The 26205-nt window shown below is 42.8% G+C and overlaps 1 protein-coding gene across 1 annotated transcript in view; it reads left to right on the top strand.

Annotated features, from left to right (window-relative positions):
- The first annotated feature begins 2681 nt into the window (after positions 1–2681).
- The window catches only part of cpne9 (copine family member IX), a 64364-nt gene continuing 40840 nt past the window's right edge, over positions 2682–26205 (top strand). Inside the window, exons 1-4 of the mRNA XM_030119172.1 lie at positions 2682–2788; positions 4153–4193; positions 4438–4440; positions 7576–7652. Coding sequence (XP_029975032.1) covers positions 2785–2788; positions 4153–4193; positions 4438–4440; positions 7576–7652 — 125 coding nt within the window. The 5' untranslated portion in view covers positions 2682–2784. The remainder of the gene's footprint in view (positions 2789–4152; positions 4194–4437; positions 4441–7575; positions 7653–26205) is intronic.

Below are 26205 nucleotides of genomic sequence, written 5' to 3'. Positions count from 1 at the left end.
TGTGACCTATACTTTTATAACGCAATTGAAAAACAAACAGAATCGTCAGGGAGGTGAAGTAAAAATAAAAAAACTGAGATAATGTGGTTGCATAAGTATGCACACCCTTCCATAACTGGGACGTGGCAGCGTTCAGAATGAACGAATTACATTCAAACTCAGGTTAAACTGGAGTCAGATAAGCTATGTTCCGCAGAGAGCTTCCCAGAGCATCAGAGGGATCTCAGTTTTCAAAAGATATCAGTCAGGTGAAGGCTTGCAAAAGAATTTCCAGGGAATTAAAACACACCATGGAGCACAGTGAAGACCGTCGTCACCACGTGGAGAAAATGGCGCAACAGAGACATTACCAAGAACAGAGGGTCCGTCCAAAACTGATGATAAGGCGGGAAGAAACTTGTCAGGAAGGCTGCCAAGAGGCCGACAGCAACACTGAAAGAGCTGCAGGAATTTCTGGCAAGTCCTGGCTGTGTCATACATGTGACAACAATCTCCCGTCTCTACATATGTCTGGGCGATGGGGTCGGGTGGCAAGACGGAAAAACATCCAAACCCGGCTTCATCTGAAATCCTCCAAAACACACGTGGGAAAATGTTCTATTTTTCCCTTTTAAAGGTTTCAGGTTTTTTTTTTTTCAATTACATTTTACAGATTGTAGGTCATGTTAAAGGTGGAAAAAGTTGTGAAATTATTTGTCTCGCTGTCATTTTTTTACATCACGAAAACCTGGCATTTCAACAGGATGTGTTGACTTTTTATATCCACTGTACATAAATGAGTGAATGACAAAGATGGAAAATTGGTTGAGATAAACCAGGAGTTATAAAATTGACGGAAAAATAAATTTAGCTAAATAGATTTTATGGAGACCACAAAACAAAATGAAATATTAAAATGACAGAAAAGTGATGTAGAAAACTGAAAAAAAAAAAACAAAAACTTTTTAAAGCAGATAAATATAATTGAACAAAAAAACACAATTTGGTTTGTGGAAATTGAATTACAAATATAAAACAAACTAAATCTTAACCTAAACAGAAGAAAAAGACAACAGTCCACATCATGTGAAGATAAAATAAACACATTATGAATACATTATTAACACACACTCTTTAAAGAGATTTGTTGTTTTGCAAGTGTTTGAAGTGTTTAAGACTTCCTTCCCTGAAACAATCAGTTTCTGCAACATTCTGATCAAAATATTCTCACAGTTCTGTGATTGTCACAGCTGTCGATCATCTAATTTGATGAACCAGACGGTCCTGATGAAGCACTTCACTCCATAGATGTTTGAACTATGAACATGAAGCACTTTCTCTGAATGTGTTTCAGCAGTAAGAAAAACATGATCACTTCCTCCTGCGGAGCTACTCTGAGCCTGAATCCAGCTTAAGCCGGGCTCCTGTACGGTTTTAGGTTCTGCACAAAGGCTGCCACGCTTATATATCGTAAGAGAAGTGTTAAATCCGGGTCAGTTCACTCCATTCTGCTCAGCTGACCTTTCCCAGATCTATTCTGGAGTTGGTAAAACTGAGAGGCAACAGAATTATAGCTCCACACACTGCCAGTGCATCACGGCCGCAGCTGAACTCTGTAATTCCGCCTTTAAATCAGCGGCGAGACGCATTCATTCTCCCGCATGAGACCTGCAGATTACCGAGGGAGCAGACCATTGTGGCGCCTCTGCCTGGAAATGCAACTATTGTACTCTGCAGTCTGCAGAATGGACTGTTTCACCCTCCAGATCACAATAAATGCAAAGCTTCACAACATCTGTGAATTTAAGTGCTAATCTTTCTTTTGTGGAAAAAAAAAAAACAAAAAAGTATTGTTTGGCCTTGAGTTGTTTTTTGACCCCACAGTGTTTTTGTATTCTGAATCACAAGCTCTCTTGTCTGCTGATAGATATACATAGTTGTTGTAAAGCGCTGCTATAAAGTCTTGTATCAAGCAGCCCATTGTGGCTGAAAACCCTTCTGTTCGCCCATGAACGTCCTCCGCTGTCGCCCACAAAGCCTGAACAGCTATTAACCAGTCATGTCTGGCAGAGATTATAAATCAAAGCCCCACCAACCCCAAATGTGAAAACACTACAGGGAATATCAGGGGATTTTCCCGCTGGTCGATGTGCAGCGGGTTCTGGGGGCCCGACGCGCCCCCCTTTCCGAGAGCGGGTCTGGGTAATGGATAGGCTGGGGACGGAGTTGATAGCATGGATTATGTGCACCGGGCACTAAAGACACGAGTGGAGGAATGGAGGCTCCGGCGAGGCAGCAGCCAGATCAATAGCTCATTACGCGCTGCCGCCGGCCGGGGCAGGAGGCGAGGCCGGCGGTCCACCGGGGGATTACCGGCGTGATTGTCGGGGTGATGGAAGGAGACGGGCCGGCCCGGGAGAGGGGAGGGAAACGGGCCCTCCCGGGCTCCGGAGGTGGAGTGCTGCTGCCTCTAATTGCCGCCGTCTGATTTCTCGGGGGACGTCGCTCCAACACGCGGGGCGGCGCAGCTGTGTGTTCAGCGCGGTGGCATCGGGGCTTCCTCCTGTTCGAGAAACGTTCCACCTGTATGCAGGAGAATCTCATGAATGTTAACCTCCCGCCTCCTAATGTGACCAAAATGGCCTTTATTAAGTGTTGAATCGATGCACATTTGCCATCAATTATCAAGCTCTTTCTGTGTGGGCAGTTCGGCAGGACCGAGGTGATCGATAACACCCGCAATCCCGATTTCGTCAGGAAGTTTGTGCTGGATTCTTCTTTGAGGAGAAGCAGAACCTGAGGTTGATGTGTAAGTAGATTTCACAATTTCTGAATCAGTAACGGCTCCTGTTTGAAATGCGATCACAGTATTTAGGAATGTCGTTAATCGTATTTTAAATCCAGCCTCTCAGTGGAACTCTTCATTTGTTCCACTTGACGTGAAATGATCAGGTCAGTCCCTGCAACACTGAGAATCTTCGATCTGTAATAACAAGAGGAGACTTTAAGAGAAGGTCCACTTACCTATATCACTTAATGTCGGTCTGCTATCTGTAATCTGTAATCAATACCAGTATCAAGATCCCTGACATGCCAGTGCAGCTTTAATCAAGAGCCTGAAATGTGCTTTTATGTTCAGCGGTGCCTGCAGGGCCGCAGGCACGACGCTTTATCTTCTTCTTCTTTATTTTTTTTCAGTCGGGAGCATGACAGCTGAACAGGTTCATTGTTTGTGATGATAGAATGTGTTTCGCACACGAGGGAAACTGTGCTGTTAGCCATTTCCAATGGGCTTTTTTGCAGGGAAGAAAAAAAAGGAAAACGGTTTGCTTTGATGAAAGACAGCTGTGAGAACGCCTGTCTGAAATGACACCTTTAGGTCTCAGATGAAAACTGACAGGAGTCAGTCACACACACACACACACACACACACACACACACATGTTTACGGTTCATAGTATCTGGTTACAATGTTACCCAGGAGAACATGCTAACTCCACACAGAGCTGTAACCCTGACCCGTCGATGCATGGACTCCATTTGGACCGCTGAGCTCAACATGGCCTGCACCACACACCCCAGCCTTCAGTAACTACGTGCCTCTTGGAGCCTTGACCCCCCGTGACCCCGTCACGGCTTTGCTGCTTTTCATTCCTTTAATCTCTTTTGTGTCCTCAATGATTGATTCGCTGTAAATATAAACACTGGTTTTCCTCTAAAGACTGATAGAACTGAGATTTCTGCTGATCAGACGGAACCCGGCTGCCCTAGTTTGTGATTATTACTTATATCTGGTGGCAGCGGGCCAGAAATCAGAGGCACAAAGGCACAGAAATCAAGAAATCAACCATTTCTGCAGAACTTCTCAGGAGAACTTCAGATGGCATGCGATGAAAGAAAAGCACAGGAAGAAAAAAGATAAGTGTGCTGCTTCTGGTTAAAATGAGGTCCAAGAGAAAAAGAAGAGAGCAGTGAGACAGACGAGAAAGCACAACGCAGTAACATTGTGTTTATTTACAAGTCCTTATTGACAGCGATGTTGCTCATCACTTTATTAATCAGATTACACATTTCAGTCTTTTGAATTTGAGTAGTTTTTCTCAGACTCCGCTGTTGTCTGTCATAATCCTCCTCTTGTTGTTGCGCTCATGCTTCTCTCTCCATCTCTTGCAGATACAACGTGGAACTCCAGAAGCTGCAACATATCCAAATACGTAAGTTCCCGTGCGCCGTCCTGCGGTGACGGCCTTGACTCAGAGCTGGCAGCCGCCGCCGTCAGATGTGTCACATTACTCTGCATTACTCACACTGCCGGGGCTCATTGCGTGAATGAGCGCGGCAGCTGACGATGATTCAGCATGAATACAATTGTGTTCGATTCCTTCTCGGTCCTCCTTGTGACTCTGTCTTTTCCACTCTGCTTTCCCTCCTCCTGGAATGGACCTCTCGGGGGAGCAGAAGGTGAGTAGTTCCACCTGCAGACTGTCAGCCTCACCGGTCCTGGATTATATTATCTTTTACGCCTTTCACTTTTCATTTTCCAATATATTTCGGCATCCCCAGAAGAGGCTTTTGGGTGCGTCTGTCCTGAGGTCCATGTGTGTGATTCATTCACTTTAATTTTATTGTATTTTTTTTTTCTCCCTCTCTTTCATCTCATTCCATCAAGGGCCAGCAGCGCCGACCCGGAAAGCTTTACCTCCGCCGTCTTTCTCCTCATTTTCTCTGTGTGCATTTCTTTTTCTCCCGTCCGCTCAGGTAAACGCAACTTTCAGAAGTCTGCTTCAAAGCCAGAGCAGCTGCCGTTGCTTTTGTTGTTGTTGTTGTTGTTCGAGGCAGAATACTACAGCAGATTGTGCTCGTCAGGGCATTTTGCTGTTGGTGGGGGGGGGGCGGTTTGGGGGGGAGGCGTTGGGACTCACACCTACACCTGCTCGCGCCTACGAACCAAACAACAACGCCGTGCCCTCTTCGCCGTGCCGTTTTACTGTCATGTCATGGCTCCTTTTCTCTCCACGTTGCCGTGTTTTCTGCCTTTGTAGCGTGTGGGAAGGTTGTACACCTCCGAATCCGCTCAATGGAAGCGCTGAACCGCCAGGAGAGGCTTTTCTTTTCCACCCTCAGGACATTCGCCTTACTCGTAGTGCAGTCCTTTTTAAGAACAATCAATCGGTCAACATGCGGCTGAGCGCTGCAACCCCGCTGTGCTTCCCCGAGCTTGACCCAGTTGGCGTAATAAATGCTTATATAAATGTTGGAATTAAGCTCCTCAGTTAATGTTTAATTTAAATGCACTTCACCAAAATGAGATTGAACTTTAATGGAAGTTTAATGACTTTAATATCTCCCTTACTATCCCCATTGATTTTATAGTCTTTCATATTGCTATCGAGCCTATTATCTTTAGCGTTAACCCTGTTTTGGAAAGCACAGAAGGTTGAGAAACATGTTGAGTCAAGGAATTTATCGGTCCTATTGACTTTAATGGGCCGGTTCCCCTCTTGCCGAAGCCTCGTGGATGGATTTGAAGAGCTCAAGAATTAAATGAGGGCACCACTGAGCACGTCAAAACTGAAACCTGCATTATACAGACAGCAAGAAGAGGCTTCGATATGTTTTACTGCAGTTTTATCCACTGAAACAACAATTCTAATTCCTCCTGATCAAAGCTGACATGTTTCCACACCTTGACTGGAGAACACTTGCGGTGAATTGTACTAATTGGACGTGATTAGGAAAGTGCATTTCAAGCCAGAAACCAGGCCATAACGTCAAAGACACTGCCTGCAGAGCTCAGGGACGGGATTGTTTCAGGCGACAGATCCAGGAAAAGGTTACAGAGAACGTTGCTGCAGCGCTTTAAGGTTGTCAAGAGCAACCCGGCTTCCATCTTTGTCAAATAGGGGTTTTTGCACAAACAGTACTTTGCTGAAAGCTGGCGGGGGTAACGAAGCACTGGAGAAAGAACACGGTGGTCAGCTTGAGTGCAACTCAGACGTCACGCGTCTCGATTCAACAAGAGTCCTGAAGGATTCTGCAGCAGCCTGTTCCTGAGTGCTAAACCTCTGTGAGCGCCAGAAGAACCATTAAAGCCGCACTCTGCCGTTTTGACCATCTCTGATGGAAGATTGGCAATCGTGATGATATCTATCATTGTGCTTTGAAATCTGCTGTCTTGAGTGGAGGAGACGGGCAGGTGGAGACGGCCGGCGTCACGATCCTGTCACGATCACAGCCTTCAGTGATTCGCTGTCAGGATTAGGACGAAGGTTTGACTCATAACAAGCTGCAGCCACCACCTACAGTGACTCATCAACCAAACTAAATTCGCTGCAATATGACGCCGTGATCGATGCCACACCGGTACAACAATCAAACACACTGACAGATTGCAATGCAGGTAAAAAGTAAAAAAAAAAAAGAAAACTTTACGGGACTTTAAGAGAAACTTCACAGACGTGGGCTTGTTTACATAATGTATGATCCACCTGTGACCAGGGCATTAAGGCAGTGTCATTGTCCTTGCATATCGACTTGAGACACAGCCGGCATCACCATATGTCCACGGACGACTCCTCTGGAGGTTGACATTACGCAAGAAAGCATGTTGTACCAAAGTTAGAAGACGGCTCCAATGAAAGTCTGTTGAAGAGTTAGGAATTGAAGCCGTCAAGTATAATGAAACTATAATTTAACACAAGCTTTTAGCAAACCTGGCACCCTCATCACCTGTGTGATGTGGAGCACGGTGGTGGCAGCATCATGACATTTGAGTTGTTTGATATATATAAAAATATATATATATATATATATATATATATAAATCTACAGATATCAAGGCGTAAAGCTGAGTTGAAAGTTCTAATTCTAGTGTGACAGTGACAGTAAGCACTGAGTGTGTCACATCAAACTAATGTGGTTGGGATGGTGAGCGGGGTTCACAGATGGTTTGTGTCAGGGCCATATGACCACACACAGCCTGAGATGTTCCTGCACTGCTCAATATGACAGTTTCAGTGACCAGCAGCTTCTAACAGCCAGTAGCGTTGAAGCAAGAAATGATGATCAAAGCAGCAACGGCGCTGAACGGTAGTCCTCAGATTCCCCATTAGGCAAAACTCTGGATCGTGTCCACATTGTGTGTTACTTCCACACCGAGCCGCTTTGCGTTCTTGGTTTGCTCTGTGCATTCATTTCCTGAAGGCTCTGGCGGTGCGCTGCGATGACAGACGGGATAGCATTGTTATTCCTGAAGTGGGCTGTACAATTTGTCACCTCTGATTCAGTGTAGAAAAGCAGAGGTTGTGCGGTGGAACCTGCTGCCGCTCCCACGTTGATGAAATCCACGTCACACGGTGTGCAGGGATCAACGTCGGAGAGCAGATCAGCCGCCGTCCTGACTTGAACCCTGTCAAACATCCCTGGTCAGACCTGATAAAGGCCGTTCACCAACAGCCCCAAAACAAACATTCGCTCCATTATCAGTCTTCATTCTTCAAATTAAACCTTTTTTTTATGACCAACTGTTCATTATTTGGAGTCTGAATGGTCTCTTTCACAATTAATTTCCTCTTATCTTGTTCATTTCCCATTCAGGACTTTCTGGGTCAGACCTTCTGCACACTTGGAGAAATCATCGGCTCCACCGGAGGACGGGTGGAGAGGACCCTCTCGTGAGTCCCCTCCTCCCTCTGCACTCTTTCCTCTGTCTTTGTTCAGGTGTTGGATCCTGTTTATAATAGAAATTATGTGCATCGATAATTTCCTCAGCTGGGCAGAGTGAAATGAGGCCCCCTCTGTCTTTTGTTCCATAGTTATTGACGGCTGCCGAGAAAAAACAACACTATATGAGCCACCTCAATAACGCAGTGTGTACACACTCAGTCAGTTTAAATAGCCTCATCTGTTATATTGTTAGCTCAGAGTAGGAGCGGACGCAGCGGCCGGCAGAGCTGCTGAAGAAGTATCGACTCATTCTTATTCCTTTAGACAAAAATATGACGTGAAAGGAGTCATATTGACCGATAAGCACCAAATGCGCTCGTATTTTCTGCCTCGCTATACTGTATGTAGGAAAGTTGAAACCTGCGCTTTTATTCCGGCCTAATAAAAGGTGGAACATTTTTCTCTGTATTGTGAGCCTCTCGACAGCGTTACATAAGGCTTTTTGTGCCGTGGTGAAAGCTGGGCGCTGGAAACGTGTCTGGTCAGTGCAGGTCAGGAGTGAGACGTGGATCTGTTTCCACTGAATCGGCTCCGTCCGCCAGCTCAGGGAATCCAGCCAGCGCTCGAGGTAAATCTTCCTCCTGAAGATCCACGCGGATCAAGCAACCACGTTTCAATAGGTCGGGGAAAAGAAGCGCCCGAGGGCCAGCGGTGTTTTTAAACCGGCGTAATTGAATGACAGTTTCAATGTAATGAGCTGATTTGTAAGATGATTGGAGGTTTTTCACTTCAGACCCAGTAACGTACAGATTTGTAGCTACTAGCTAGCTAAAGGGTGAAAAACTTTTATGACCAGTGGTCATAACCTTCAATTAAAAGACAACAGCTTGAAATCATATGAAATGTTGCTACATTTGGATTTGAGAGTCATAGAAAGCTAGTTTTTAGTGATTTGAAGTTTTTAGCTGTTTAGCTAAAAACTTCTAACTTTTTTTTTCTATTTTTTTTTTTAGCCAGTCTATTTTTAAGCCTTGTAGCAGTTCGTACCATTTTGGAACTCAGTTATCTCTAGTTGTTTCAGCCATTTTAACAATTTTAGTGAAGTTATTCATCTTTCTCATTTTTATTGCCTTTAATTGTGATCGTTTTAAGGTGCTTTAACACTCTTTTCGGATTTATTTTATATTTTCGAGCCTATATAGCTGGTTTATCTTCTTTGGCAGTGTTAGCTGTTTAGTGAGCTTCCTGGCTTTAAGCCCTTAAGACCCTGCTGGTTTTTAATGAAGTCATGTGGAAAATATTCGTTCTCTCAGTTATGATATAACAACTACAATAATGGTTTTAATTGATGATTATGATGATTATTATTATAACGACCTGACATTGTGAAATATTCCTATATCTTCAGATATATTTTTTTATGAGTTACTTGCTAAATTTATCAAGGAGAAAACAATTCCAGTTTTGGTAGAAAAATCATTTAAGTTCCATCTGAGTTTTTGAATATTTGACTTGGAAAGAAGTGGAAAGGCCTGGAAAAATTACAAATTTGAAACTTTACTGAACCCTCTAAACCAGATTGAATGATAATCATCTGTAGCTGCCACAGAGAAAATTTGCAACCCGAATGCTCCCTTTGTCGTGTCTGCTGGAGGCTTGAGCTCGGCTGACACCAGCAGCTCCGCCAATAAACAAACGCTGTATTACCTCCAGTCTGTCGATCGTCAGTCTGTGTGGGTTTTTCCCCTCCCGGTACTGGTAGTACAGTGTGAACGATTGCCACTGACTCTAGCTGGAGGTGGCTGATGAGGGGAGTCGGCTGGGGGCCAGTTGTGCCCCCCCCCCCCCCTGCCCTCCGGCGGCCACACTGCCAGCAGCACTATTGACATGTTTCAGAAAGCTTATCACGCTGAGACAGCCCAAACAATCAGACGTCCACGCTTCGCCTTCAGCCCAAATGCCATGGCGCTGCGGCCAGCGGCAGGCCGGAGCGAGGAGGCGTTTCACATCCTGGCATCAGCTAAATGTAAAACGGAAAATGATGCCAGAGCTCCAGAGCACACGCCGATGCAAAAATAGCCATTAAAACCCGTCATTGGGCTATAATAAGCTCCATTTTACGCCTGCGCAAACTGTCACAGACACTGAGATCAACACAGGAATGGATTTAGAGATTTATTACAATCCCACAACACTGTTCTTCTTTGTAAGAGGGAGGACGACAATCACTCATTCTCATCACAAAACCGCCACAAGTTTCCAGGTTATTAATCATCTTTTCTCTGAATCCATTAATGGGAATCACCTTGAGAGGAGAAATGAGGAAAAGTGGCATAAGCGAGAGGTGACGTCCAATAAGCCCCCCGTCTGTAAAAGCTTCTAATGACTGATTCTGTGATTAATGAGGGGATAATGGCTTCAAGACACCGACTGGAGGGATTTTCAAACGGATAACAGTCCCATCCATCCGTCAACTGAAGGGAAATCTCACTGTTTGAAAAGAGTTTCGTCTGACTGTTTAATTTTCCATTGGCAAATGTCCACTTGAAATATCTGCGAAGAAAAAAAAATCTACATAAATCTGAAGAATGTTAGTCCTACAGAAAACCACAAATGGGTATTTAATTTTCACTATTTCAACCTCTTAAATGTCACTTGAAAACACCAGGGATTTCTATGCATATACTGTATGTTACACACAACTGTATGTCTTTGAACTGTCAAGATTTACTAAAGATTAACTTTTGGTTTTTTTTGTGCAGCATCATATTTCAAATTTCCGACCCTATAAAGCCGTTAGCGTCAAAAATGTCCATTTAGAAAAAAAGGCTCTCCTTAAATAAAACAGTAAAAAAAAAGGGTAAATAACCAATTTTAAGGTTTTAAATTGGTGAAATTGGTTAGTATTCCAGTTTTTAGTAGTTATCAAACTTTTTGCCTTTAAATGCCTTTTTGTCGATACGATTCCACCATACTGAATGTAAAATAACGTGCATAAAATGAGTTATTTTCTTGATGAAACATGTTGTGTAGCGGGGATATATTCTCCTAATCAGTCTTGGATACCTCAAAACAAAACCGATAAACACGGCTGTGTTGAACAGAAAGCCAAGTAGCAGTCACTCTGTTTAGGAGAAGATATATCTGACATGCTTGTCACCTTTTACATAAAGAATCTGAGTTTCCCTCTTGAATATAAATACAATATAGTTTAATGATTTGTTTGAGCATGTGTCACAACACGATAAATCATCTTGCAATTTGAATTGTTGCTGTGAACATCCAAAGTGCCGTTTCTGCATGAATTTTGGTCTATATTTTTATTTATCTTATTCTTTAAGCTGAGAAAATTCTTGCTTACTGCCCCCAAAACAAATTTCACCACTGAAAATGTCTCATGCTTGCCTGAGCAAAGTACTGAGAATGTAAATATTTTGTCACAATGTAATACTTTCCCTTTTTTTTTTTTAGATTTTTACTTGTGCAATTTATGAAAGTGTACAACAATTTTCAATGTATTACAAACTTTCAGTACTCTGTTCAGTGTTTCTAGATTTTGTCATGTTGAAAAAAAATAATTGTTAAATATGAAATAGTAACATATAAGTTAAAGGTTAAGGGACCCAGCACTGAGCCCTGAGGAACTCCACAGCCGATACAGTTCAGTGTTTTATCCTCTGAAGGAAACATTCTTCTGCTCTGTTGTTGAGGAACAAGTGAAACCAGTTCATTGTGATTGAGTTCTCCCTCACTTCATCCTAATAAATGACTTTTTTCAGCTCAGGAATGAATAACTTGATCAGATCTTCTCCTCTCGTCAGGCCTCTGCTGACATTTTGGTCGAAATATGAATAGAAATCCTGTAAATCTCCGTATGCCTGACAGACATTTCTTTCCGTCGACTGATTTAGCTCAGTCTATAACGTGTTGCTGACAGACGTCTCAATACAAATAATGCAATTAGCAGCAGATTTAATCCTCTGTTTCCTCCACTACAGACACAGCAGAGACAGAACTCGCTCCGCTCCGGGAGTTGGCGAGCACTCTGGAGATCTGGTTAACCTTTAGGCAACAAAGAAACATCTGCTCCAGCCTGATTAGGAGGACTTAATCAATTTATTAGCACCCAGCTCTTTGTTCTCATGATGTTAACTGGTCCGGGCCTGGGAACGCTGGAACGTCTCTTATATGTGAAAACAGTTCAGAAGTATGTGCAGGTCGCAGGTTTTGTGCACGTCACTCATGATTTCCTGCAAGGATGGGATGTTTCACAAGCCGACCGCATGTTGCTCCAGAGGTCTGATGTGCGTTCAGACATGTTTAATCAGCAGGCAGGAAACAGGCTGCTTTTACTGTCCTGCATGATGTAAAACTGTGTGGGCATTCATGGAAATGTCATGCAAATGTGGAGCGAGGACCAGCGACACGCTTCTGAACGGGAGCTGAATTTTGAATGAAACTGTGCAACATTCCGAAGCACGATAACATCCCAGCTAACGATGTGTGAAGGTCACCAGCCTGTATATATACGTACTTAGACACATTTATTCAGACTTTTTTCTCAGAACTTAAACAATAACACCAGGATTTCTACAAAATGGCAAAATCAATATTAAAACAATTGAAAACACTTGGAATGGAAATTAAACTCAGATTTAACTAATATTTTGCTGAATAGCAGCAAATGAAGGACAGAACAACTTTTTTGCTAATATGCAAGTTGATCAGCCATAACATTAAGTCCACTGGCAGGCGGAGTGAATGAAGGTAAATTCACCTGACTGTAAACACACACACACTGAAAACCAGAGCAATACACACTCGGTGCTGCACACAGCTGTTAGAAAGAATCACAATACAATGAAACCCATGGAGATGGAGGCAGTTCAAATAAGGTTGGCAGACTTATGAAAATAGGTCTGACTTTGGATGTATTTTACACATCAGTTACTGCAAAGGTCCTAAATCAAACAGCGCTTCGTGCTAATGCGCTTCATCGCTAATCCACTGTTATAAAATATTCTCCCCAGCTGTGTGTGTGAGGACACAGTGTATCGAGCAGGAAGCGCTGGAAGAAGAGCGGCTGTGTCCCTTTGTCAGTGTCAGACCTCGTATCTTTTCTCTTTTAGGAGGATAATATTAACATGTTGTCTTTAAAGTTTAGACATCAAACAGAACAATCTGACGATCTAACGATCTGACTCAGTCTGAGAAGATTTCCTTTGAAGTGTTATTATAGTTGTAATATTTGTAATTCACAAAATTTCATCAATTAAGAGAGTAGCACACATCGAACCCCTCCAACAGTAATTCAACATTTATGACTCAAATATGTGGAAATTAAAATTTTTAACCCTGAAGGGATGTGAAATAATATTTTTCTTGCCTCACAACCTTAAATTCTGTGTAAATATTGACAATTTTATCTAATTTTACCTTCAGATCTCGGATAAAATGGTGCAAAACTGGACAAAATCACACCTTTTTTTAAAAAAAAAAATCTGTTTCTAGTTAAAGAATCATTTAAATGATCATCATTATTAATTATCCAAGTGTAGCATTGAGTAGAGCTGTCCCTCAGAGTAAACCTTATTGGTTAAATCTTTCAAAATGAATGAGTTGGTAGAAGAAACTAGCCAAACAATGAACATTGTACTCAAACACACAAACCACAATTTCTTTCTGTTTGAGTAAAACACAGAAGAAACAGAGACCACCGACACAGTCAGTCTCTAGAATTGTATATTTACAATGAAAAGAGAACCTTTTTCTCTTGTGTTTTTCATTTTCATGGGGAGAAAAGATTGGTCCATACGGTGTGATCCAATAAGAGGGGCTGATGGAGAAGTTGGTGTTGGTGTGGTTAGGAAAGTGAATACACAGTTTATCTCTCGCTGTTGGCTGTCAGAAGCCTGGAACTACACCGTATCAGGCAGATGGTCATAATGTTATGGCCAGTTGGTCTGTAGAAAAAGCTCTGTCCATAAAATAAGCTCTCCAGGCTTTCTAAAGCTCAGCACCACTCAGAACATGGTCCTGAGATGACCTGAACTGATTTAGCATCCTGAGAGCTGGGATTTTAGAAAACTGGAGAACACTGAAAGACATTTTTTCTACCTCAGTCAGTCTTCTATGTATCCCATGACTGTGATAAAAAAAATAACTGTTAGAAAGTTTAAATTTCCAAACAAATCTCTCAACTGGCTCAAATTCTCACTTTGTATCTTCAAAAAGCTTTTAAATTCCAGTTGTTTTATCTTGCTTCATGTTCACCGGCGTCTTGGTAAATATGTGATGTTAATAGAAATGCCATGAACTGACAGTGTTTAATTTTATAGAAACAGGAAAAGCTGGAAGCGAGGGTTTGTGGTTCCTCGGTGCATCAAAAAGTCAAAATCCTCTCAGAAATAGTGTGACATGTTCTGTTCCTAACCACAGTGACAAATATCAAACTGACATTTCATCTCGCATAATTCTAATAAATGCTTTATTTTTCGGAGGCTGTTTTTCATCTCTCTTCCATGCATACAAACTCCCAAAATACCTGAGACTAAAATACCCGGTGGCCTCGATTTGCCTTCAAAGCAAAAGATGTTTTGAATTCAAGAAAAAAAAAAAAGAAGGAAAACAAAAAGAACAAACAAGGCGGCCGAGACGCGTTAACTGTCACATTGTTCCCTAATGATCTCCCGGTGAACCTCGTGTCCGCCGCTTTGTCACAAACAACCCGGCTGTGCCCGAGAAGAAAGAGGCGGGGGGAGAGAAGAGAAGAGAAGGGAGGGGAGGGGGAGACAATAAGAGGACAGCCGAGCGCCATCGCTATTCCTCCCGGATGGTCAGCGCCTGTGATGGCTGCCTGCAGGGAATAGACAGCTGTCTGCAGCTGCTGATGGATCAGACTCAGCCAGGAAAAAAAAAGAAAAGCCCCGGGGGGGAGGGAGGGGGAGGTGAAGGGTGATAGACAACGCAGCAGACCGAGGAGAGAGAGGGAGGAGGAGGAGGAGGAGGAGGAGGAGGGGGAGGAGGAGGGGGGAGTCAAACAGGTGAGGGGGGCCGAAAAGACGAGACAAGACGTTGGAGGAAGGGAGGTGATGAGGGTGAAGGAAAGGAAGGAAAATGACACAGGAAGAGAACTACAGGCAAGGATGCCAATTCTAGTCGGCACGCGCACACACACACACACACACACACACACACACTGGAATGACACCAATCTGCACGTGTGTCATCCTCCACCTGGAAATGATGCGTAGGAACCAGTTAGTTGCGAGAAACTTCGTCTCTGTGTCGACGCCACACACACCTCCAGCAGACCGTGAATCCCCAGATGCGGTCCAGATGATGGTGTAGTCAAGGTTTACAAAACATTCTGGCTTCGGTGTCGTCCACAACGATTTGCTCTGCTCGGATAACATGACGACACGGTGCAGGACGCCAGCTCGCCATCGCCCCTGCAGTTTGCTGAATGTCCACCCAGAGCTGAAATTCGCTGAGTCACTGTGAAACTCTGTGCCGAGCTGCTGGTTTTGCACCACTGATGAGTTTCGCGGTTTCGCCACCGATCCCTCTATGGAGCATGATGGAGGCGAACTGCTGCACTTGATGGCACTTGGAACCTCGATGCAGATGGAGGGACTGCACGGAGGCTTCTCGCTGCTCGACCCGTCCTGGAGACGCTGTGGAATCCTGCAGCCTTCAGACTGACACAAGCAGCAGGACTTCAGCTGGAAACTGGACCGGTTCCCATCACGTTCACTGGTTCATGAAAACCCCCAAGCACAAAAACATGGAGTCGGAAGTGTTGCAGGAGGAAAATATCAACCATATTGCAGCTTTGAGAAAATGAATCCAAATAAGTGTTTGAAGAAGAATCAGTCTCAAGGTCAAAGCTTGAGGTAAAACAACGAAAATGTCTTCAACTGGGGAAATGTCTCCCAGCTATGTAAACTCTACTTTTCAGCGAACAAAGACATTCACATCATCAGCATAAGTGTTTGTATTTATCACAGAACATACAGTTCAAGGTCCACCTCTGGGGTGCAACGCAGAACTTCAGGAAACAATAATCAAAAAAAAAAAAAAAAAAAAAAAAAACTTGTGTTTTCCTTCACCCCAAAAAGTTTGAATTATCATGTCAGATCAAAAATTCAAAATACAAATAAGTATTAAAAGAGAATATAAGTAATTTATTAATCACAGGAAGCTATTCTAAACACTTATATTTAGTGTATATATATATATATATATATATATATATATATATATGTGTGTGTGTGTGTGTGTGTGTGTGTGTGTATATGTATATATATATATATATATATATATATATATATATATATATATATATATATATATATATATATATACACACATATATTTAGAGAGAGAGAGAGAGAGAGACGTAAAAGACCTGTCTTCTCTCTTTCTCTCTTACTCACACACACACACACACACACACACACACACACTTCCCTCTCTCAATCAGCTGATTCCTGAACATAACTGATATTCCAGTAGCTTCCTCAGGTCGGTGGGTGTTCATTTCCCCACTTTATAGGTCAACAGTTTTGAAACGGGCTCCAACGCCGCACGGCGAGCCGAGTCCTTCTTTCCACTTACCTGTGTTGCCACGGCAACCGAGGGGGGCTATTAGCCGAGGCGGTAAAAGTATAACAATGAGCCAAATACACCCTTTCTGAAGGAAGAAAGACGCCCGTAGGCTACATGGTCGCACACAGCGAGGGTATTTTTAAAGTGGGCGAGGAGAACCACGCCCGCTCCGCTCACGCGTGGAAGACGTGGAGACTCCGACATGCTGCCGTCGCCGTCGCTTTCTGCTGACAGGCGTCGGTGACAGCAACCAGACAATCGCCCATTTGCAAAAAGTAATCTGCAAAAAATGAGGCCGATCTATTAGCAATCCCGCATGCTGGCCAGTCGCACCAATGCAGATTGATGAGGCGGCGGGGGGCTAAATAAGCCGTCTGCCAGGGGATGAGTTTGGGCCAGCCACTGTAAACCAGACTGAGCTGTGAAATACTACCTCTCTGGGTTTTCTTTTTTTTTTTTTTTTAACTTTTCCCCCTGATGATGGTCAATCTGCAGCATGTCGGAGGGCAGAGTGTGTAATTGGGGCCAGTTGGTGGAAAAGCTTCCCGAGCTGATGCCTCGTAGACATCCGGCAACACGCAGCAAGTTTTAGGAAGGTGTCGAGAGACGCCAGACACACAGAAACACAGTGTGAGAGGTAACAGGCAGGGCGGATTGCAGAGCAGCAGAGACTGCATGTTTCTCTCCCCATCAGATCTGCATCTCATTGCTGTTTAGAATCATTTTGGGGTTTATAATAATCTAGTTGTGGCAGGGACGGCTGGTATAAATGGGCTAGCAGGGCTGAGCCCTCCCAGCACAAAAAGACAGCTAATACAAAAAAGATGAGAAAATCATTTTTTAAATAACTTACAACAGATTGTTTTAAGTTTAGATAAAACCAAAGGCAGCAACACCACCAATCAGTCAAAAGGAAAACATAGAATATCTCTAAATGGGCTGACTTTTTACAGCCCCAGCAGATACATTCATTTCGTTCTTGTAAGTGATTGACAGGTGTCATGTCCCGCCCCCCGTGGTTTACTGAGCATTTTGGGCTAATTCAGTCAGCCCACAGGCCACTAACTTTTGACCAATAGCGGCGATTTAACGCAGCGGTGCTGTTATTGGTGCCAGAGTTGGGAAGGAGGGAGAAAAAGTCCAGCTGTGGCGGCGTCAGCATGAACCAGGTTCACTATTTGCTTTGGATAGTCCAATTATTTGGACTATTAGTTGTAATAAGACAGTTGCAGAAGACTATCCGTGGGCAGTCGTTGAAGTTAAGTTGGAACACGTCTGTAGTGTGTAAATGTGTGTGTGTGACAGAGAGAGAGAGAGAGAGAGAGAGTTGATGTAGAGCACTAAAAAAGTATAGTGTACCTGTAATTGATGTAACTGTGTATCATAGGTGATGTTGCTTTTGCAGCTCTGTTAACTATTTAATCTGTATTATGTAAGCATTTGTTAGCCCCCCCCCCCCCCCCCCCCCCCCCCCCCCCCCAACAAATTTCACCACCAGCCGCCACTGAGTAACGTTCAGTAATATCATGGAAGAAAAACAGTAAACTATTTCTGTTGTGAAATAGGGCATGCGGAGAATGTTTACAACAGTGAGCTTTCACAGGAGACCAGTAGGGGGAGCGCTAAAGCAAATCTTGCATAGTTCTCCTTTAAAGTATGAAACAATTCATGAGAGTTACGTGTGATTAAGAAAGTGCCTACTTCTCAAGATTGCATTCGAATTTGCTTGAGTTTTTCTATGAAATGAAGATTATTTTTTGTGGACTTATTTAAATAAATGCTTATTCATTTTAAAACAAAAGTTATTTGAAGGAAGATGCTGCTAATGCACCAGCGCCAGAGGATACATGCTAATGCTAATGCTACCGTTGCCAAATGTTAGCATTCTGATTGGGAATCGTTTGTCCTGAAATGCTATAAAGCAATATTTATTTGAAGTTAAGCTCTTCTGAGCTTTGGTTCCAAATCAAACTTTACATTTCTAATAAAGAATAAAAAAATAAATACATAAATAAAAAAAAAATAAAAAAACAGTAAAAATAAAATGTATTTGAAGAACAATCGACCCTCTAACATTTGCTTTTCCTCTTCTGTCCTTCAAGTTTCACTGTACATCTGCATCGTCTGACCTTTCAGCATGAGCTTAATGGGACAGTGTGTTCTTCCATTAGCTGTTTCGACTTGGTTGAACAAATTTGCAACAATGTTTGACCTCTTCAAACTTCAAACTGTATTTCTAAAGCACTTTTCATATTACTCCTGTTATATAAACGTAAGACGGGCTCCTGCAGGAGGAAGGACAGCTGTGGTGAAGTGGCCGACAGCCAAGAGTGCGATAAAGCTCCAGCAGCTGTGCACCAGAAGTTCTTCGATTGTTTTACCAGCTTTTATATCTAACAATGGAATTTTAAATAAGGAAAAAGCCAACGTAGAGCTGCATTATGTGTGCTCTTTGTAATTATTTGGTGGTTCTCCGGGAGGATTTTTCATACAGATTATGTAGATTACAACACTGGTTTCAGTTGACAGATACCCACTCAGAGGAATCTATGGCCCTAATTCCGAAGAAATGGAGATGTTATGAAACCTGTAAGAAGGATGCAGAATTTCTTTCATGAAAATGCACAGCATTTGAATTTTTCGCGGAATTTTGTGGATAAAAATGCAATCATCGCTTTTTAATGGCCAGTACTATTTCAGTCTTACCTCAAAAATCATATTCTAAATGTGCTCCTCCAGAGGTTTTCTACAGTTTGTGCCTCCTTCACCTCGTTATCTTCTGTAAGTCGTCATTATCAACGGCTGTCAGAATCAATAACCAATGAAAAACACAACTTTTCACATTTTGTTTTAAGTTTCTGCTACGTTTCGAATTGTTACATCTTAAAATTTGTACCCTCCACTTATTACTTTATTTACTATTATTATTCTCAAATACTAAAATGAAAATTTTTGTCCATCTCTTTGATAAGCGCCTGTGTTTACCTGCAGCTGCGTCAGACTTGATGCTCTCTGGAGCCCCCTAGTGGAGCTCTGCAAGGCATCCTGTGGTGTAGTGGTTAGCTCTCTGTCCTCTGTCTCACACGAGACACAAGAGTCCAAAAACTAGTGATGTACTGATCCAAAACATAGGAGGGTGACCTTGAGTTTATGGGTAAAATAAAAAAGCTGAAGGCATTTTCTTTTAACTTAAGGCTATTTGAAAGACACTAAAGAGAGCGGTGTAATTTTTTATTCTCTGTCTCGGCTCTGAACATGACTGTGTTTGATGTCGGCCATCATCTGAACTCAAGGCGGTGCAGAAAACAGACGTGTCCAGGTTGTAGTCAAAACTGTTAAATTCGACTCATGCTCAATCTGTCTTGCTGATCCTGAGTGTCTCTCTCTCTCTCTCTCACACACACACACACACACACACTTTGAGAGTGTGTCATTGTCAGTCCCCTGTGGTGGTGGTGGTCCTACACACTCATCATCGACCATCTGCTCCTTCAACACAAAGACAAAACACTCCTGATGCTGCCCCACCTTGAAGGATGATCAGACACTTCTAATCTCACTCATCACACTGATGTGACTGTGTTTTTTAAATTCATTTTGATCAAGCTCAGTTAATCCCACCTCAAACCCTGAGTGTTGAGGAAACGTACAGAGAAAGAACATATTCTTTGTTTTTATCGGCTCCCGTTTGGAATCGTCAAAAGAGAAAAAGAGGCTTCCCTCTCCTTCACGCATGAATCAGCACAGAAACAACAGTTTGTTTTCCAACTGGCAACAGTAAGCTGTTACTTTATCGTGTGAAACCAAAGATATGTCTGTAAACGGTTCCGTCTGAAGGAGCGGAAATTAGCTTCCAGCGGGTTTCATGCTCGCCAGCTTTCAGCGTTTTGGCAAATACGACGTGAGTGTGTCGTTGTGTGAGAGTGGCGGCTACACAGAGCACCTCTAATCTGTTAGCGACACCACTTGTTGAGACAACAAAAGGCCTCGCAGTGGGAAGACGCCGCTTTGGGACTGAATTATGAGACAGAACGGGACAACAAAGACGCAGAGTGTTTGGTTGGGAGATTTACAGTGAATCCATTTTCTGCAGTCGTTGTTCTCCGCTGGTCACCTACTTTGTGCAGTCAGTCTCTGTTGGGATTGTACTAAACTATTCACGCCAGAAGGAAATTGCTGGTTATTTTAACATGAGTTTGCATTTATTATGTATTCATAAGCGACTTTGCTTTATATAAAGCAGTTTATGCTACAGTGAAGGCGTTTTCCTCAAATAGTTCAATCTCCTCCTGATTCTGAGCATTTTTTTTTTTTTTTAACAAACACGAAGTAAGATGAAAGAAGATTTTATTCTTCCCGTCATGGAGAAATGAAAGTGTTGCAACAGAAAAGAAATGGAAAAATTTGAGCACTTTAAGATAATTTTGCATCTAATATTCTAATTTTTTAGGACTTGACCGATTCAGTCAGTTCTGGATAAAACAGTCAAAATAAAATAAAAAAAAAATCAGCTTCAAAATTCATATTTAGCAACAGTTAAAGACTGGTTTAGTCCGGACTGATCCCTGTTTACTCTCTCATGCAAATGTCCACATCGAAGGAGAAAAACTGATGATGAGGAATTCCTTTCTGCTCTATTTACAGAAAAACTGTGGAGACATAATTTATATTGCTGCCTTCTCCAGTGTAACTCTGTAGCTCCCTGATATTTTCTCTAAGCAAAGAAGAAGGTAACATTTACTCAGTGAGCTGAGCTGGAGAGGAGTCGCCCAGTTTTCATTGAATTTACATTACCAGAAAAGGAAATCATACTTTTTGAAAAGTGCAGCATTTCTTTCGCCCTCGTCCAGGTTAAAGGAGACTGGTTCAATGAAATGTTTCAGAAATTAGTTTGATAGTTGAGGGGCTGAAGAGGAGGACAGTATTCCCCCAATTAAAACAACGACAACAACAACAACAACAACAACAACAACAACAACCACAACAAAAAGGTCCAGGATGCTAAAGAGCTGACATCTCTGGTTGATCTTTTTGAAAAATGTCAAAAACAAATGAATGATCCTGTCAAAATTATGTTGGATTTCCATTTGTCTGATTTCCGTAATGGAAACAAGCAGATAGAGAAGACCAATGATGTTTTTCTGACCTGCAGCAAGTCCTACAGAAGTGATTTTTCTCCCGACTCTGAAGGACCAAATATTCTTTATTGTGAAGATATCGACCTTCGGACCACAAAAAAGTTTTGAATCCAATTTCCATTGAGCAGAGATTTAGTTTTTTTGCCTTTTTTGTTTTGTTTTTTTTGGTCAAGAAATCCAATGCTGTAGCTTTCAAGTGGCTCCATACCTCAGAATCTTTATAAGCTGAAAAAATAGACTGTTGTTGCAGGTCTCTGCTGATTTCCTGAAATAAACTTTGTGAACTTGACGCTACTGAAGTCAGGTTGGTGTTTGTGATGGAGGCATAAAAATAGAAAACCTACCAAAGGATTAAATACAAAGCTTATAACGTAATATTCAGATTGCAGCGCCTGAATAAGTCTTCCATTTTCAAGGTAAAAGCTGAGATAAATGCCCTTCCTTCCTTATCTGATGATCATCTTTGTTATTCAGATACTGCTGGAGTTTTGTCATTTTCAGTGTTTGTGAATACAGTTATAGGATTTTCCTTCTTATAGAGGCTTGATTGACTCAGATCCTGGATAAAACGTGCTAATTGCATGCAGACTCCAGATCGCGCGTCGTCCTTTCCGTGGATCGGCACCCACTTGTGTCTGAATTGCCACAGTAACGCTTCGCGGTGGCCTCGACCAGCCGACGGGAGCCGCAGCGACGGAGTGTTTTCACCGGCAAGCCGTGTTTTTCCGTCACTCCATTACGAGCAGATGGCAGCTTAACCCACTGTGTTTCCTCTCAGCTGTTTGCTGCCTCTGAAAAAGCCCGCAGCTGCCTCACTTTGATGATATTTTCATGTGGGTGTTGTGCAATTTAAAAAAAAAAAATCTAACAAATCAATAGAGTCAAACTCGGGAGGGATGTTTGTGGAGCTCACAGAGACATAAACAACGTGAAGCCTCCACTCCGGCTCATGATGAGGGAGAGGAAAGAGGAAGGCATCAGCGTGTCGGCATCGGTCGGGGCTCGGACAGTCCGGGCAGCTCTCCGGTCTCCGGCTGGCTGCAGCCTGTAGTTTGGACACGCTGTGCAGATAAATTCATAAATAATTCTCCGGCCAGCTGTAGCAGGCAGCAGCAGCCATCCACTTGAAAAGTACGTCACGGCAGGCTGTGGATTCATCCTTTTCTCTTGAATATATATTTTTTTTCCCCGGTCACTTCTTTCCTCCCCCCTCTCCAGTTTTTTCCTCTGACATCTTCCATCAGTGCCGTCTCGCTTGTGCTTCTCCTCAAATCACAGCCAAGTGTGTCGGTCGGAGGCTGTTGTTTCCCGCTCGGCTTCGTCGTGACACCAAACTGGGGCGAAGCCGGAATATTCCCGCTCGGTGCAGAGCAGCTTTACCTCCTCTGGCTTTGCCTCGGGTCAACTGTTTGCAGGAAGAGGTGGATTTTGGTGGAATTGTTAAAAAAAAAAAAAAGGAGCTAATGAATGAGTTTTAATGAGTATTGTAGGAGTCGTTCTCACTTTTGTAGTCAAACCATTATTCAAATTGTACGTAGCTGAATTATTCAACGCCTTTTTTCTTTTATAATGATGTAATGTGTGCAGCAGAGTCCTTGTTAGTGTGTGTGGAGGGGGTGAAGGAGGAAGATTGAGCGGGGAGTCTCGCTATCAAGGCCCGAACACATTGTGAGGCTGCCACACAATTTGACTTAGCTGTCACTGGAGCTGTCAGCTGTGGAAACAATGAATGTCTCTCAATATACTTTTCAAAAGCACAAAAGGTTGGAGTTTTTTCTCGGTTTGTTGTGCCTCAGACTCCAGCCTGGCATCAGACATTGTATCCACTGAATGAAACCAATCCTGATGGAAAACACACTGAAACTTCTTCCCCATGACATGAAGGAAGCTCTCTGAAAGGGAAAACACGACAAAGTGAGAACCCAGTCTTTGACAGTGTGTGGAATAATAGGTTTTATGTGAACTGTACACATGAAAAACAACCCTGAAGATCCCTTTCTCTCCATTCTGTCATTTAGTGAGCGAACACTAACATCCTGTTTGAGCGGCATCGTGTGGAAACGCTGGCTGGAAGCCACTGAAAACTCAACTGTCTCTGTGTAAACAGGGAAAAACACAACTTTTTGACAGTGCTAACAGACTCAACACTCCAATACCGGCTAATATTCTGCACACAGTCATGAAGTTCTGTTGGTTTATAAGTCTGACTAACATCGCTATCTGTTAGCACTTAGCAGTGAGTAACACATTATAATGACTGTTTTTCCTTTACCAGCACGGATTTTAATTTCCGCATTCACATTTCAAGCTGAGCTATTATTGCCAAGTATCTTAACAAATGAGGGCATTTCAACCTTTTTTTTTTTTTTTTTTTTAGCAATTGGAAATAGTCACAGGACGGTTACATTCAAATGTTGGGCTCATGATCGGCTGTGAAAACTGAAGGTGTGTGGCCTACGCCATGATTCTTGTCTTTAACCTTTTCATATTTAAAGCACTCGTTTATCTGAGGTCTGCTGAACATGTTCAGGTAAATTGTATCGTTATAGAGAGTTATGCCATTGTTTTTTCTGTCAATCGGTTTACATTATTTTCTTTAAAGGTATAATACAACATTTTCTCGAAAAGACGAAGCCCCACGTCTGTTACTCACTTTTTGAACAACGCACATGCGCCAGACCATCCGCCCGGCTCTCCTGCTTCTCCCAGAAAACGCGGAAGTGTACGAGCGCGATCTCCTCTTCTCTGGCGTGCACGGCTCTGTACAGTTTCTGCGATCGGCCTTGCTCATAAATAAAGCTTTTTTTTCCCGAAACAGCTACAGTTTCATTATGTCAGACTCGCCATCGGTAAGTACAAGCTCAGATGCTCACCGGCTACAAAAACACTCTGAATGCGCATGCGCAAAAGGGAGAAGCTGATTGGGCGCAAGCACGGAGAACCGCCTTACGAAAGCAGCTCGTCAGAATGATTGACAAACAGACCCACCAATTATTTAGGTGATCCACCCGGAAATCAAAATGTTGTATTACACCTTTAATTTAAAAAATCCTAAACTGGACATGCTGTTGGGCCTTCAGTCACTGGGACCCTGTGTATGTTGTTACGTTGCAGAGCTTTTGTTGCGTGGTAAATAGTTTGCATTTGCATTATAATATATAACATTTCAGATATTCTGCAACTGGTGTAACTTTATCGTTTTGCTTTAAAACTTTATTAGTCCTGTTTTCTATGTTACACTTTCACTGTGTTTTGTTTTAACACCCATTTTAGTGCAACAACTCCATTATTTCTTTTTGTGTCAAGCTACAAAGAGCTTACTTTGACAGAGTCAGGAACTTTCCAGACTGGTGAGGTACAGCGACAGGAAATAGGGCTGGGCTTGAAATTACAGTCATCAAATTAAATACTGAGTGCATAATGAGCTCTGCTGGAAGCTTGTGATTTCTCGGTTGATGATGTGGCCATGAATCACTTTAGGAAACCTTTGCAATTAAATTCCTTGCAGTTCATGCTCCATCACATGCAGTCTCTGACAAAATGAACCAAAACAAGAGTTTTCATTGATTTTTCTGCTTCGTACTTCACAGATTCGCTCTGTCATGTTTCATGCATGTGCTCACTTTCTTACCAGATGGCCCAGTTTTCTCCATGACCATCTGGAGCCATGCAGAAAAATGACCCCCTCCTCCCAGGTGGGTCAGGACCACCGGCTTAATAACGATGGACTTAAGCTTCAAGAGTCTGAGTTTAAAAGCAGTAAATGAAATCACAAGATTAAAACAATGTCAGAGACAAACCGAGCTGGGCTCCACGTTGGCTCATTGGGGCATTTTATCCTCAAACTTTGCTTCTTTCAGCCGTTCTGACTTCATGTTAGTCATTTGAATTGTTTGACCTGTTTTCGCTCCGGTCCTGACAGTTCCAGACATGTGGCTCAGGAACCCGTGCTTTAGGGGATCAGACTGTCGGTGTTGATCAGTCGAGGCATGAAGCCCACATCTGGCGTTCCAGATGTATCTGACAGCTCCGTGTGAGCTGATCCTTTAGATCAGGGGTCTCGAGGGTCTCTGGCTCTGATCCACCATGGTTTTAGGTCTCTCGGGGAAGAAAGCTGAACCACACAGGGCGGTGGCCCTCCAGGGCCACGTTTGAAGACCACTGCTTTAGATTCTGGAAGTGGGACCATGCACATGCACTGACCAGGGCCCTTTATCCGGCTTTTCTTCTTTAAGACTTTGAGATTTGGAAATTCTTTGACCCACTTGTTCAAACTCTCTCAGATCCTTTCAGTTCTTATTTTTTCTTCTTTCCACATCAGTTATGAGAAGAAAACAAAAAAACATTATGGAGCAATGTGCTCCTGTAGGTTGGAGGCCTTTAGAGTCCAGCAAACTCAATGTGAATACCGTTTTCCTGCTGGAAGCCGCGGTATTGTCATTCATCCAGGAAGGACGCAATCAGTTTGAAGCAGACCACTCTGAGGCGTTACAAGCTTTAAAGGTGCATAAAGGAGTTTTTCAACTTTAAAAATACTTACTTTCCACCATAAATATGTTACAAATATTCAATGATGTGTACAGTGTGCCCTGACATATTCATTGCCAGTACCTCTAACAGCGCTAAATTGTCACTTGAAAGTTGCAGTGCCGGTCCGGCACCAGGATTTTTTTGAGGAGAATTTGAGAGGCTGTGACGTAATGCGCGCTCCCGCTGGCCTGATTTCCTTAGCTTTCGTTTTGTCTGCCATTACTCTGCCAGATGCTTAGTGAGCAACGACTGAGCAGTATTGAGGATGGATCTTCCAGAAAGT

This window comes from Salarias fasciatus, chromosome 20 (genome assembly GCF_902148845.1).
Source record: "Salarias fasciatus chromosome 20, fSalaFa1.1, whole genome shotgun sequence".
Taxonomy (NCBI): domain Eukaryota; kingdom Metazoa; phylum Chordata; class Actinopteri; order Blenniiformes; family Blenniidae; genus Salarias; species Salarias fasciatus.
This window is presented reverse-complemented; position numbering and strand designations above follow the sequence as displayed.